General features: G+C 35.2%; 1 protein-coding gene across 3 annotated transcripts in view; it reads right to left on the reverse strand.

Moving 5' to 3' along the window:
• The window catches only part of ATP2C1 (ATPase secretory pathway Ca2+ transporting 1), a 49,839-nt gene that overhangs the window by 20,872 nt on the left and 14,877 nt on the right, over positions 1–14,090 (reverse strand). For all 3 annotated transcript variants that reach the window (XM_038173800.2, XM_072033427.1, XM_027451140.3), the window contains exons 2-10: positions 12,719–12,829; positions 11,687–11,803; positions 10,261–10,350; positions 7,455–7,490; positions 6,493–6,554; positions 6,016–6,124; positions 2,857–3,012; positions 2,102–2,170; positions 293–368 (exon numbers count right to left, since the gene is read on the reverse strand). In XM_038173800.2, the coding sequence (XP_038029728.1) occupies positions 293–368; positions 2,102–2,170; positions 2,857–3,012; positions 6,016–6,124; positions 6,493–6,554; positions 7,455–7,490; positions 10,261–10,350; positions 11,687–11,803; positions 12,719–12,787 (784 nt within the window). In that variant the 5' untranslated portion in view covers positions 12,788–12,829. The remainder of the gene's footprint in view (positions 1–292; positions 369–2,101; positions 2,171–2,856; positions 3,013–6,015; positions 6,125–6,492; positions 6,555–7,454; positions 7,491–10,260; positions 10,351–11,686; positions 11,804–12,718; positions 12,830–14,090) is intronic.

The following is a 14,090-nucleotide window of genomic DNA, read 5'->3' on the forward strand; positions in this document are numbered from 1 at the left end:
AGGACTCATGCACACCTTGAATCAGAAGAGACACTGCAACTTGAAGCATTTAGAAGGCCAAAAGAAGTCAGAAAAGCATGTTAGTGGGCAGAAGTAAACTTGCATTATAAGGGGGTTTGTTATGTCACATCAGTAATCTTCAGATTATTACTTGCATGAACTCATTAAACACTGGCAAACAAAATCAGAAGTCAAAATATCTAAAAGGAGATCAAGTCCCTCAGTTTTCCCAAACCCATGGGTTGGTTTCAGTTACAAAGTAATTTGTAGTTGTTTTGCATAAATCTCTTACCTATGATACCAAAGGAATACAAGGAAAGTTGTTTTCCTAAGAGATCCATGCTCTTCTGCAGAGGTGTCTTTGGAGCCTTGGTGAATGGTAAACACCCAACAGTTAACAAGCAGAAGTTAAAAGCATAAACTGTATCCTATTTCTTCAGGTATGCAAGCTTCAAGGCCTTGTCTTGAAACTAACTCGACCAAGATGTACTTATACAGTATGTTTCCATGTGTTTACTTTGTGAAAGCACAAACTACTTTGTTCAATTCTCATGTAGAAGTCAAGAAGTTCAAAGAACACTTCAATGAAATGAACATTTTTTTTTAGAAATATCCTTTGGGAGTTTTGTGATGTCTACAGCAAAATCTAATACAAAAGGTCATATCAAGGATTTAAAAAAAAAAAACATGGGCTAAAAAACAATTGCATTTCTTCTAGACAGAAAAGTTCTTGATAACAAGAACAAAACTGACTTTTCAAGGCAGAGGCATTAAAGCCCTGGAAGGCCAATTATATTTCAGGAGGAATTTGCTAACAAGCTGCAGAAAATACAAGTTAGCCAAATAGGAAGCTATAGAAACATTTAGTGCCAAAAAATGTATAAAAATAGAGGAGGGGAACACCAAGAAAAAAATTAAATAGAGATGATAAAAATTAGGAACATAGATTTTTGTATTAACATGTGGTAGACCTACAGCATGGAAAGTACGATAATAAAAGGGAAACTGCATCACTGTAAAATCTTTGTTCTACAAGGTACGAAAACAGTACACACGTTACACGGGAGTTCTGATACTGGGTTTGATTCACCCGTACCTTCAAAATCTACTTTTAAAATAAGATTACTGCAATAATCATCATAAACATAACTCCACAATACTCTGATACTTCAGAATGTGTAAAATGTGCATGCTTTTTGTTGCTGGTTCTTTATTCATTAATAAATGCAATTGCTCCAATATAAACTATGTATCATAATCATATTTTCCTCATATGTGTAATAAAGTGGATTGCATTCTGCGTGACAGAACAGCAGTATTCCCTTGAAAGGTCTAGTAAGGCACTGCAGCTAACAACGTGAGGTCAGTGATATACCCCCAGCTGACATATTTGATGCCTCACCTAATGCCCTTAGTTGTTCTGTTCTGGCAGATTTCAGAAATGTAATTTGGAAAAAAAAAATGTGCTGCCTATACTAGGCCTGATCATGCCCTGACAGCTGAAAATAGACTGTCACCTTATGACCTTATGTTGGTCAGAGAGCCAGGGAAGAAGTTAGAAGGCTGTTGAAACACAAAGTACTCCAAGAGTCTGACTTTCCATGTGGATCAGAGCACTGCAATAAAGAAAGTTACTACAGGAGTTTAGTATACTGAAGTCAAAGGGAGCTCTGTAACCTTGGAAGGATGGGCTAGAGATCATGAAGCAGCGGGAAACAAATTCATAACCCGAAAATACACCGCTCCTCAAGGGAAAACATAGCCCTGTGCATGCAGCATACAAATCCGTCATAACAAATACCTTTTGCACAAACATAGTTCCACTTGAAAAAATACACTACCACAAATTGCAGCAAGATTTGTTACATCCTTTAAACGCTTCAGAAAATTATTTTAAGAAATAACATTTTTAGGTCACCAATGGTGAATTTGTTACACTGAATCCAATTACTACTTTCATGTTCAAGAGAGATTTGTTTCACTACAGAAAAGAATAGTATTAAAACAAATGTAATTAAATCTAACAAAGTTCCTATGAAATAAACTCCAAAAATACAGTTTTAATGAATGAATAATGTTGTTTCTAAATATCCATTCTTACCTCTTCTGCTTGCATCATTTTAAAAACCTCTCCAAATTCAGAGTTTTCTCCTGTTCCAATAACAATGCCCTAAAAAAAAAAAATAAATAAATAAACATCACACCACCAAAAAGCAGTCATTTCAGATCTGAAGTTTTAAATTAAACGTACATGATTGTTCTTGACAGCTTTGACTTGAGTAGTCAATGGGCAAATGTCATTTAAACTGCTACAATTGTTAGCCTTATTAAGGCAAATAGGATGTATTTTTGTTAAAAAATAAAAAATAAATTTCACCCCCATGAAACAAACTGCTATTCTGTACTGCTGAAGTACAGCAACTAACTGTAACAAAACGCCAATAGTGCAACATCCAGCTAGCACCAAACATATCTGTAATTTCATTTACAGGTTTTCAAACTCTAACATATGAATGTAGTTCTGCAAGTTCACAAATACCAAATCCTAGATAGAAGGGTTTCACACCATCTGTTCCCTGAAAATTTGAGGGCTCCTGGCCATGATTTTTTCCCCTCCCCATGTCTGAAAAAGCACCATTGAGAACAGCTTTGCATTGTATCACAGTAAAGTCATTCTCATCCTTATTTCCAGTAAACATTTTTATTCCTACTCCATTTCTACTATCTAAGAAAAAATAAAACATACGTAGTCATTAAATAACAGTTATCAACAGGTAAGTTAAAATTAAAAATAACTGGTTTCATTCAAATAGTTAAAACACGGAATATATTGTTTCCTATCAATAATAATTTTACCTTTGCTTTTCCACATCTGACCAACGTTCCCATGAAAGCAATATTGCTCCTTGAAGTAAGGTCTCCATTGGTTGCTGCTGGCTGAGGAGCTATAGATTTAGAGCAAGGAGCTGTCTCACCTGTGAGACTGGATTCATCAATAGAAAGGTCTGCAGCCTTTGAAAACAAAATATATAGAGTAGGTAAAAAGCATAGCAATAATCTTTCGTAAGTAGTTGAATTCGTAATAAAAAAGTTTCCCAACTCTGGCCATGAAAAATATACCTAATTTATTCATATGACAAGAAACCATATATCAATATTGACCATATTTTCAGAACCAGCACAGCAGCAGGCATTCCTACAGAACATTGCAGCAATAAATTTGCTTTGCAAAGTCAAAGTTTACTCCTAATTTTATGTTCATGACTTTCTCTACGAAACAAGTCAAGAGGTTGTAACTGTGATGCACTCCATTACCAAATAATATAATTAACTGGGACTGTAAATGTAAACGTACTATCCTTCCAATTCTTTCTCTGTCCATTTCCTCCTATCTTGTTCATTAAGAACACATAACAAAATACATACAGTGGGTTTTTGTCCACAAAATGTCTCTAAGGAAAATGCTATTCAGGCAACAGGTAAGGCTGGAGAAACTTTTTTTTAGGTTTTGCTTTTGTGTTTTTTGGCAACAAGTGCACGTGGTAGGAGAAGGAAAAGGGAAAAACTGAATTAACATTACAGCTAGTCAAATGTCTGATAGGTGAAGACAAGAAAGACTGTTTTCTATAAACAAACATAAAACAGAAAAATATATAATAAAAATATAAATTTAAATGTCTTTCCCCAACTGACACTTTTAACATTTTCTATTGAATTTAATGGATCATAAACAAAGTCAAAGCTTGAACCATAAAATTCTACTGATGCAATCCAAGTAAAATAATTTTGCAGTATTAAAAATTATAAAGTCATTACTTGTGAATATATCACTAAATTTCAATATATCTGTATTGAGAAAAGCAGCATTAGAAGGATGCTTAATAAAATTAAATTACCAAAAAAGCTCTTTGAAAAGATATCATGTGCAAGAATCATTCACATTGCATATGGTACTACCATACTATAGCACACCACTCTGAGGTTCAAAGTTATTTTTGGTTTATTCTCTTAAGTGACATGTTACTCCAGTAACTCTTGCACTCCAGTTCCAGCTGGACAACAAAATGAACAAAGGTATACTAAATCAAAAATTTAGTCAATGTTCAGAAGAGAACAGTACCCTTACTAAAGTGCTTTCTGATCACATTCCTCTAATTCTTCCTGTTCTCTCAAGTATGTACTAGGACAGTATCCATTTTTAAAAGATGGATGCTGTAACAATAAAGGAAAAGGGGCACTTATCAAAAAACTGCAAGGAATGTTTCAAGCAAAGCCATAAGGAATGATTAGCTCCAGAAAGTTCTATAGCAATTTTTATTTGCAACATATTCCTCAGACTCCAAACTGAAACAGGATGTTCAGATTTATCCATGAGCTCTGAAACACTTGTCATCACTAGTGAAGTCAATTTTGTTCAAAACTGAAGTTGCTACAGGCCTGTTAGTTGTAGTGTTCTGGATTTAAAGAGTATTACTAGAAAACTTGACAGAGGACTCATTAACCTGCACAAAACTTAGGCCAGAAAAGGTCATTCTATAATGTTTTGGAAAACAAGATTGCCCTACAAGTCCAGCAAAGAAATTTCTTCTCTTATATATATGTATACATGAAAACAATATATAGAAAAATAAGACTTCAGAAAGTAAACAGCACTTAATTAGCATTTCTGTAAGTTTCTAAGACAGTATTATTTGAACACGCTAAAGAAATCTAATTTTTTTTTTTAATCTGAAAAGACAACCTTTTGCGATCCCACAAGAAAGGTTATCTCAAACACAAACCTTCACAGAATCATAGCAGGAGGCATTCCTGCACAGATTGTACATTTGCTTCTCCCTCCACTTTTTTCCATGTGAGAACATGAAGGCACGAGGTTAGGCCTAGCAGCTTTTAAGAATTGACTGCTTTGGCCGCAAGTCCAGAACACAAAAAAAACACAAATTCTGTCTTTTTCGTACTGTTTCTGATTATGGACTTACGTTGAAATATTTATTTGCTTTGTTTATATCTCTAATGTAATATGCTTAATTTATCCTCCTGTATAAATAGGAGATATCAGAGTTTCCTGGTGATCACAGTTAGCCTTTTTACAGAAGATTGGACTTGAAGTTTCCAGAAGAAGGCATGTACATTTTGCCAAGTAAGATAGATGCATCATACACACACGTGTATATAAAACAACCCCCACTGTGTGGTAGAGATTTCCAAGGCCAGAACGAGGCAACTCCTTATGATGACATGCTCTTATTTTCAAATATCTGCAAGAATAGTTGAAATAAAGATGGTGCAAATTTTGAGGTTGTGTAGACAGATTAGAAACTTTTAATTCCCCTTCTGCTTTCCATTGTAACAGGTCCAAGAATGCTGCTAATATGGTATGCCATGAGCTTACGAATGAGATAGTAAATGCTGCTGCAACAGCACTTCTACACTAACATAGACACTATACAATTGTTGAGGGAAGAAGAAAGTGTTTGAAGTCACTCACAAAGATTATTCAGAAAAACATTAAGTACTGACTATATTACAAGGGCTAACAGATGATCCACTAACAGATGATGCAGACAAACTTCCCAAGAGCACCACAAATTTTTCTTAGACACTAGCTGGTATAGGTTTTGTCTATAAAACTAGCAGTGTTCAGAGAACACTGCAACTACACCCTGAAATTAATGCAAATATAGACACGAAATCAGCTGCTAACATATCTCACAATTCAGACTAAAAACAGCCATTTGACTTAACATTCAGAAGTATTCAACTCAAGTTTTCAGTAACAGACTGCATACATAAAATTGGAAAAATACCTCTTTCATTTCCTACAATCAAAACCCACATATATTAAGAATGCACAATTACATTTAGGAGTTTAACTATTTCAAAGTTTCTATCAAAATAGTTGCAAGCTCCAAACAATAATATTTATGCAGTTCAGTATTCAGTAGCTATCTTCTCTTCCCCTCTGTCCCACAAAAAGAAATGCTATTAAATATTAAAGCAATAGTAGGTATATACCTCAAATAATCGTAGATCAGCCGGGACTCTGTCTCCAACTGACAAGCAGACCGTATCACCTGGGACCAAATCTCTTGCAAGTGTATGTTCCACTCTACCTTCTCGTACACTGTAGGCGTAAATACAAGGTCAAGTTACATAAGAATGTCTTCTCTGGCATTTTGTCTTAGAAAAGTGAAGTGTTGACTATACGTTGCAGTGCTACTGATTCCAGAAAAATACAATTGCAATTTTGCTGTTTATTTCTCTAGAAATTACACATCAGTGATATCATTTGAAGTGTTCAAGGGGCAACAACGTGGAGTAATATTTTTTGCCAATAAAACAATCTTTAAAATGAGTCGAAATAAGTTTTCTGTATCAGTGTAATGCTTGCTATAAAAGGTATTAAGTTCAGTAAAAACTTTTTCTTCTACTCATTTCACATTAAACTTAACATGACTTAATTTAGGAGAGAGAGGACATACAATTCCATACCAGTGGCATTCTGGAGGCACAAGTTTACTAAGCTCTTCAAGAGATTTTTCTGATCTGTACTCCTGCAAAGACAATAAAACAAAGAAGTGAATGTTTTAAAACGGGCAAAACTTAAACAATAACAAGATAGATTTCAGCAGATGTGGATGTGTTCCATTAGTAAAGTTGTTATAACATTCCAAAGAATCAGTTAAGATATGCCCTACAACAGTTCCTCATTAGATATACTTTAAAAAGCAAATACAGTCCAAATACTGGAAGCTTTACAGATTTAAGAACTTGCCTACACGCGTTATTTCTGAAAAACTGGTAGAGATTCTTTGCATTTTCTTTTAATACCTTCAAGGCTTTGTAATTCTTACAGTAATGCTTCTAAACACAGGGATCAAGTTCTACAGTTTAGCAAGTTTGTACCAAAACCAGTGTTCAAACTCTAAGCCCCTGGAGAACTATGGTAATACAATTCACCTCTAACTCAGATTTTATAATAAATTTCAAGATAAACAAAGATTAAAAGCACAAACAGGAAGCTATTTTGGTTTAAGCAGACACTGAATAAAGCTGGGTATTCAAAGAATGATAATAACGTTTTTATGACTTACGTTATTTAAAATATATTTTGGGGGGTAAAATTTCTGTACGACATTGCAGCCAAAGCTTTATGGTCAAAAACTGTTTTCTATGAAATCAAGTATTTTAAAGCACTTCAGCACAGTTTAATCTGAATGCTTCTTTACAAGTAGTCTTTTATTGCTGAGTATATTACCCATACAGATGCATAAATGTCAATGTAGTTAAAGCAAGAAAAATCGTGCACTTTAGAAAAGGGAAAAGACTTGGATGAAAGCACAGAGCTCTTTAATCAAGCATTGTGCAGCTGCACAACATATCAGGACAACTACTTATTAAATAGAAGAGCATACATAAAAGCAATAATCTTGTTTGGACAACAGATGTCTTACCTGAACAAAGGCAACTGTAACGACGATGAGTATTGCCTGCGAGAAAACAAAAGCAGATAAGATAAAAGAATTCCAAATGGCCATGAAAGTTACTGATCATATTTGCTTTTTCTCAACCATAGTTGTTACTACACATTAGCAATATGGTTTGGAAACAGACTTTCTCATGCTCAAAATGACCAGATTTCCCTCAGGCCTACTAAAGACAAAACAAAAAAACAATGGCATTATCTCTACATCTGTTTTAGTGTCATCCAAGAACTTCAATAAGGTAATGCTACTAAAAATAAGATTGATAACTAGACAGTGACTTTGAAGTAAAATGTTAAGCGATTGTAAGCTCTCCTCTGCATTTCTAAAAGGTGAACAAGAGACAACAGTGGGGAGAGATCCAGAACACAAATAGAAAAAAAAAAATGTCTGAATGAAGTACGAATGGTTTTCACTGCCACAAAAACTGTTGCAAAGCATCAGATTTTGTTTCATTCAAATGACCAGATAACAGAAAGATTAAGAATAAACTGAAGACTAGAGACAGAGTTGAGGAACGGGTGTGGAGCCATAAAATATCTCGGTAAGGAAGACAAGGGGAGGAAACTTGGGAACTTTGCCCAAGACTCCCATGGAGTAAGATAATACAATGACTCCACCCCAGACAGCCAAGATCCAAACCAAAAAGGCAAAAAAAAGTTGCCCATTAGGAATAATCCAAGAGAAGCACCAAGACCTCAGTAATAAGCTTTCCCCTATATCACACACAATTCCGGTCACAACACTTCAACATGAACATCACTGGGCTTGTAAGCATGGGACGTGAAAATGAGTGAATGAATGAGATCTATTAGAGAATGAGACAAAGATGAATGTTGTTTAAACTACCATCTTCCCCCTCAATACAGTCTAGAGTTTTGCTACACTAAATAAATTTGTTACTCAGACTGAGTTGTTGCACTTCTTACATAGCCATATCTAAGATACAATTGTATCTCAGAAGTGCAACAGCCATTAATTAAGCCCTTAAAGTGCACCTTGTAACTTCTAAAAAATAAGACATGACCATTTTGAAAGAGAAAAACTCTTGCAAAACCATTAACTAAATCAAAGATAAATCCAGTAAGTCTGCCTTGTTGGTGACACTAACATTAGCCTCAGCGACTGAGTCCTAGTAAATAATTATATGCATTTCTCCCTCTTTCCTTGGGGTATTGCTTCCAGAGTTGCATATATGCTTCCTTGGCAAGCAGTACTAACTTCTTTTCATGCTACCTGTCACAGCTTTGATACCCTAGTCTCATGTCAGTGTCTAACTTTGGGGTCTATGTGCAATGGCTTGAAACAAGAAGACAGAATCTTCCAACTATGAAAAGGTAGGGTGTTTTTTTGTTGTTTTAAGATCTGAGCCCAGTTCAGGTCATCACGCAGCTCTACAGTACATTTTTTTATCATCTGAACTAAAAACTTTGGCAAAAGTTGCTCAAGCCAGCAATGCTATCAAAAGAAATGTATGTCATAGATACTTCGCAGCAAATGAGTTTTGTTGCTAAGGCTCTCAGCAGAAATATACAGACACAGAAGTTGCACTGTCATCTGAGAAAGAAGCAAAACATTTACTCAGTGAAAACACAAGCCTTGATAACTACAAGACTAAATGGTAGGTCAGCTGTAAGCTAAATGAAATAAACAATTAATGAACTTTAACTGAACTGCACTTACTCTCCGTATTTCAAGACACCTCTGCTAACATTCATGAGGCTGTTGAAGATTCCTTCTCAGACTGGAGCACAGACTACAGAAATTACTGCTCCCTTACACTGCCTTGCTGAAGGGTACAGGGAAATAGATTTAAGGGCACTACCGAAGGGCAAAAATAATCTGACTTCTGGCCACAACAGTTAAATACATTTAATGATAGAATAATTTTCCTACATCCAACTTATGAGCCCAACAGACTATACTACTATGAGTACAACTAACACTACACTCAAATTCAAATTGCATAATGTTTCTTAGAGGAACCATGTGTTCTACTGTGTCTGCAGAAAAAGAGGGGTCAGGAGTAAACCTCTGTATATCTTGAGTTAATTACAGAAACAGAAACACAATTCTTCACGATATGGAGCATGGAGGTCAGCTAAGACAAAAACAAACAAACAAAAAAAAAAACACCACAGCTAGAAACTACCTCTGATCATACAGAAATCCCAATGTCTACTTTTCACCCCAAAAAGGTCAAAGGGAATACAAATTTCTCCTCAGTGTCATTTGCCCTGACAAATGTTTAGCAGCACTACAGTCGCTCATTAGTTTAACACCCTATTTAACTGCAAACTTCTATGACAATTCCTTATTTCAGTTTCTATCTTCTTTCTGCTGTTTCTAAAGAGCTCAGGTTAGATTTCTTTTACGTGTTTTAGATTGCATGTTTCAAGTACATTAACAGAAGGCCTCTGTTGGTTTCAACTTGAAATTAAAGCATAATTTGAGATTAAAACATTAGATAGAAGGCACCAAAAATTGTTCCTCAGAACAAACTCCTAGACACAGATGTTCTAATCAACAAAACAGCAAAGATGTAAGATGTAGGCAGGTAACTATTAAGCTGATATTTTGATACGTACTATTATCAGTCAAGAAAAACAAAATCCCCTCACAAACTTAACAGCAGATTTAATGATAGCATATAAATCAGCTTCATTAATCACAATAAAGTGATACCATCCCACATTAGCATTGATGTGACGTTGAAAGCAAATGTGCTCATCCATTCTGAAGTATTGTCTCAGTAGATAAAATTTTAGTTCCTTACCACGGTGATACTGACAGCATCATCAAACTGATGCATTAAAACACTGATGACCGCAGATGCCAGGAGAAGCATAATAAGGGGATTTTTAAACTGAAATGAAACAGAACAGTAATTCAGCAATACTCCACACAGAATGACTTTTTTGCCTACCCCCCAAAGAACAACCATTTTTAAAACATATTATTCTTTAATTTTTATTTATTTATTTATTTATTTATTTTGCAATGTGCCAGCACAAACAGAATTTGACTCTGTATGGTTCAGAATTTACTTGAATTATTCTTTTTAGTATCAAAGGCCTTGAATGGACCATATTCAATACGTAACAGTAGGACACCATTTCTTACATTCCCTGATTCACATTTTCAAGATAGAAAAAAAGGAACTTTCTTCTACATGACAGATAGTTGCTGTCCCCTTTTTGAGAAATCTTACAAAAAAGTGAATCTTACAATAAAAGTGAAGGACACTCTAACAGCACGTATGATGAGCACATTCAAAGCAAATCCATATCTTAATAAATCCTACCTAAAACAGGCTTGGATAATATTCCTTAGAAGTCTTCTGATGCATTTAACTGACGTTATAGATGGATGGGAAAATGAAGTATTAATGCCACAGGACAGCTAGTATGTAATGATGTTCCCACTCCTACTATCAGCAGAGAATGGAATTATCTTTGCAGCCACTTCCAAGTAAAACAGTTTCTCTAGAATTAACCACCCATTACTTCAGGGTTTACTTTAGAACTTAACTGTACTGCTGCTTAGACAGGCTGCAGGAAATACTAACCAGAATGTTTAACAAATTCTTTAGGAAAATATTCTGTGTGAAAAATTGCTTTAAATGTCTTTGCCAGGGAGAAGGGATGGAGGCAAAAGAGTGGCAAAGCAGGGGCATTTCCAAATATTCACAGTAGATCAAGCTGAGAGGAAGAAATTTACATGTGACTTTTGCCGATTCTGCTTACCATCAGATTTCAAGGTGGACCCCATGCCCACCCTCACTTCAAAGGCAATATTTTTGCTTTCTTAAATTTCTTTTGCCCATCAAATTATTGATGCTTCATATTCCATTTAAATATTTACCAATCATAAGCATTTGTGTCTGACTTGAATGTGATTCATGCCTAAGTCTTTGCTTATAAGGAAGTTTATTCTACCTCCCCAGTCCTTGAGATATTACAGATGGTAGCCTTCTGCTAGTTATGAAATCATTCACAAACAAACCATATAACCTAAACACTGACGTAACTAAATGAAAGTTTTTTTCAATAGGTAAGTTAGATACAAGTTACAGAAAAATTTCTTACTCTACTTCAGCTTACCCACTTTTATCAGAGTACTTTCATGTACACAAAAGCTAAGACAGCAAAATTACAGACAAAGTATTAAAACCTAAAAGCAGAAAAGACAAAAATCTTAACCTGGGAAATGTATTTTTTCCACAGTGGTTCATCTTCACTAATATCAAATTCATTCCATCCATGGAATGCCCGTCTATGACACACTTCACAGTTTTTTAAGCCATTCTGAAGATTAGCCTATTGAAATACACAAAGAATAACACAGTCAGCAATTACACTGTTAAGATAAGACTTCAAAATAAATTCCAACACCAAAATACAGTGTCTTAGATTATAAAAATTTGGCCATCAGAAATACAAGCGTGGTACTGGTGTTTGTACAACAATAAATGCTAATTGTTTTAAAATAAAATTTGGCAGTAGTTAACAGATTCAACAAACAAAAAAAAAATCACAGAATTACAGAAGCAGATGCTGTTTCACATCTCTGATTGCTAATCTTCCCTGCAGAAAACTCTTTAGCAAGCCAAACAGTTCAGACTGTTGAGAATTATGTTAGGAGTTTGGTTACCCAGCTAAATGACAGCCATAGCTTCAAATTCTTGAGTTATCAGTGACCAACATTTATCATGATGTACTCCTCAAGCAGTCAAGCATGCAGAAAATGAAAAAAGATCATCTATCAAGAAAGTTAACCCAAATTCAATGGCTCGTATATCTGTCAATGGGTAGCTTTCTCAATCCTGTTCCTCCTCTTAAAACGGAGGCTGCCAAAATATATTAAAGACATTATGAATTCCTTCGAGAAATGGAAGCAATAGCTATGAAAAACAGGACAGTTTTACAGGAAGATCTCAACTCTGAAACTCAAGGAGAGTTTTATTAAGAAAAAACAATCTCCAAAGCATACAGAAATCTAAAGATTTTCAAGCTGAATCATACCTCCGCAAATTAACAATTTTCTCAGAAACACTGGAGATTAGAGCATTTCAAGAAACAATTTAATAATCGAGGTGCTTTTAAAAGTAGATGGTAGTTAATACCAAACAGCCTGATAATGCATGGACTCTTAGTAACAAGATCTGTTCTTATGAGATATCAAACATCATTTGGTAACATCAGCACAGTCTGAAGAGATGCAAAATTACTTACTTGCAAAATGCTTGCAACTTCATCAATTGGCAATTCACTTGCTTTTTTTGAGGACAGTACAGGAATCATTGTCTCATTGTCACCGTCAGGGATTTGTTGAAGACGTGCAACCTATGAAACAAAACCAAAGTTTGAAGGGATAGGGAGCACTAACATTTCATTTCAAACAACATATACCAGATCGATGCAGTATTAATGCCATTAAAAGATAGATTTCAATAACCATTTGCACTTAAAAAAAATAAATAAATAAAATCTACAGATTCAGCTTCTTTTCCATGCAGTATCGTATCTGCAACTATGAAGCAAAACAGTGGACGTGCAATTGAGGGGACTATTTCTGTAATGATGTGTTAAGCAATGGCAAATATCCTTACAGTTACATATAGTGGTAATCCTTTAGCTCCACAACTGATCAGGAAGTACTCACTCCAAAATAAATTTCACTTCCTGCCCTTACTTTCTACTTCCTAATGAAGTTACTCTAAGCAAGCCTATTTGTGTTTCCTTTTCCTAGAGAAAGGAAAAACAATACTAGGAAAACCACAAGAGCACAGATGCCAGCGAAGTCATAGAATTTGACTATAGTACAAGAACTTCAAGTCAATGTTATAAGAAGAAACGATTTCCTGTAATTTTTCAGAAATAAAATTTTTTGTGAAGTGCAGAGTAGTGCCTTAGCAACATTGACAGCCTGCGTTGACATTCAATGAAACTGAAGTTTCAGAACGCTTGCTTATTAAATATTAGATGCTAAAGTGACGCTCTTTCATCACCCCCTTGTCTCCTTTACCATCACTCCATCTCACTGCACCCACAATTCATGATTTGGATTTCGTCATCTATCCCACCTTTTCCCCCCATTAACTGGAAAACACCTAACATACAAACATGCACACCACCGAAGTAGTTCTCCCATTACACTCCCACAGAATTTGAATTGGCGGTTTTATGCTTTTATACAAGACAATAAAGGTTTTGAAATTCCTCTGTGGATGCTGAGACAAAATATAATAAAAAAAAAAAAAGACTCCAGGATGATAATGTGTTACAAGATTACAGCATTTTTATACCATAAAAAATCCATGACAATCTTCATTTTCTATACTACACACCGTTTTGTCTTGTACTCAAATATGATAGCTGAGATTAACTCAATTTTTGTTCTTCCAGCTGCTTACCTAAATAAGATTACACAAAGGCTTCAACGCAGAGGCCCAAGAGAACAATGAATGAAGGTGAAAGCACCACAGTAGGCACACACATGCTTTCTCTTGAATGAGAAACCCTTAGAAACTCCCTGCTCGCCACGTAGTTCCTAGTGGAACAGTCAACTACAAGACTTGCTCCACTGTAGTGCTAAGAAAGCAAG

Source organism: Anas platyrhynchos, chromosome 2 (genome assembly GCF_047663525.1).
Source record: "Anas platyrhynchos isolate ZD024472 breed Pekin duck chromosome 2, IASCAAS_PekinDuck_T2T, whole genome shotgun sequence".
Classification (NCBI taxonomy): domain Eukaryota; kingdom Metazoa; phylum Chordata; class Aves; order Anseriformes; family Anatidae; genus Anas; species Anas platyrhynchos.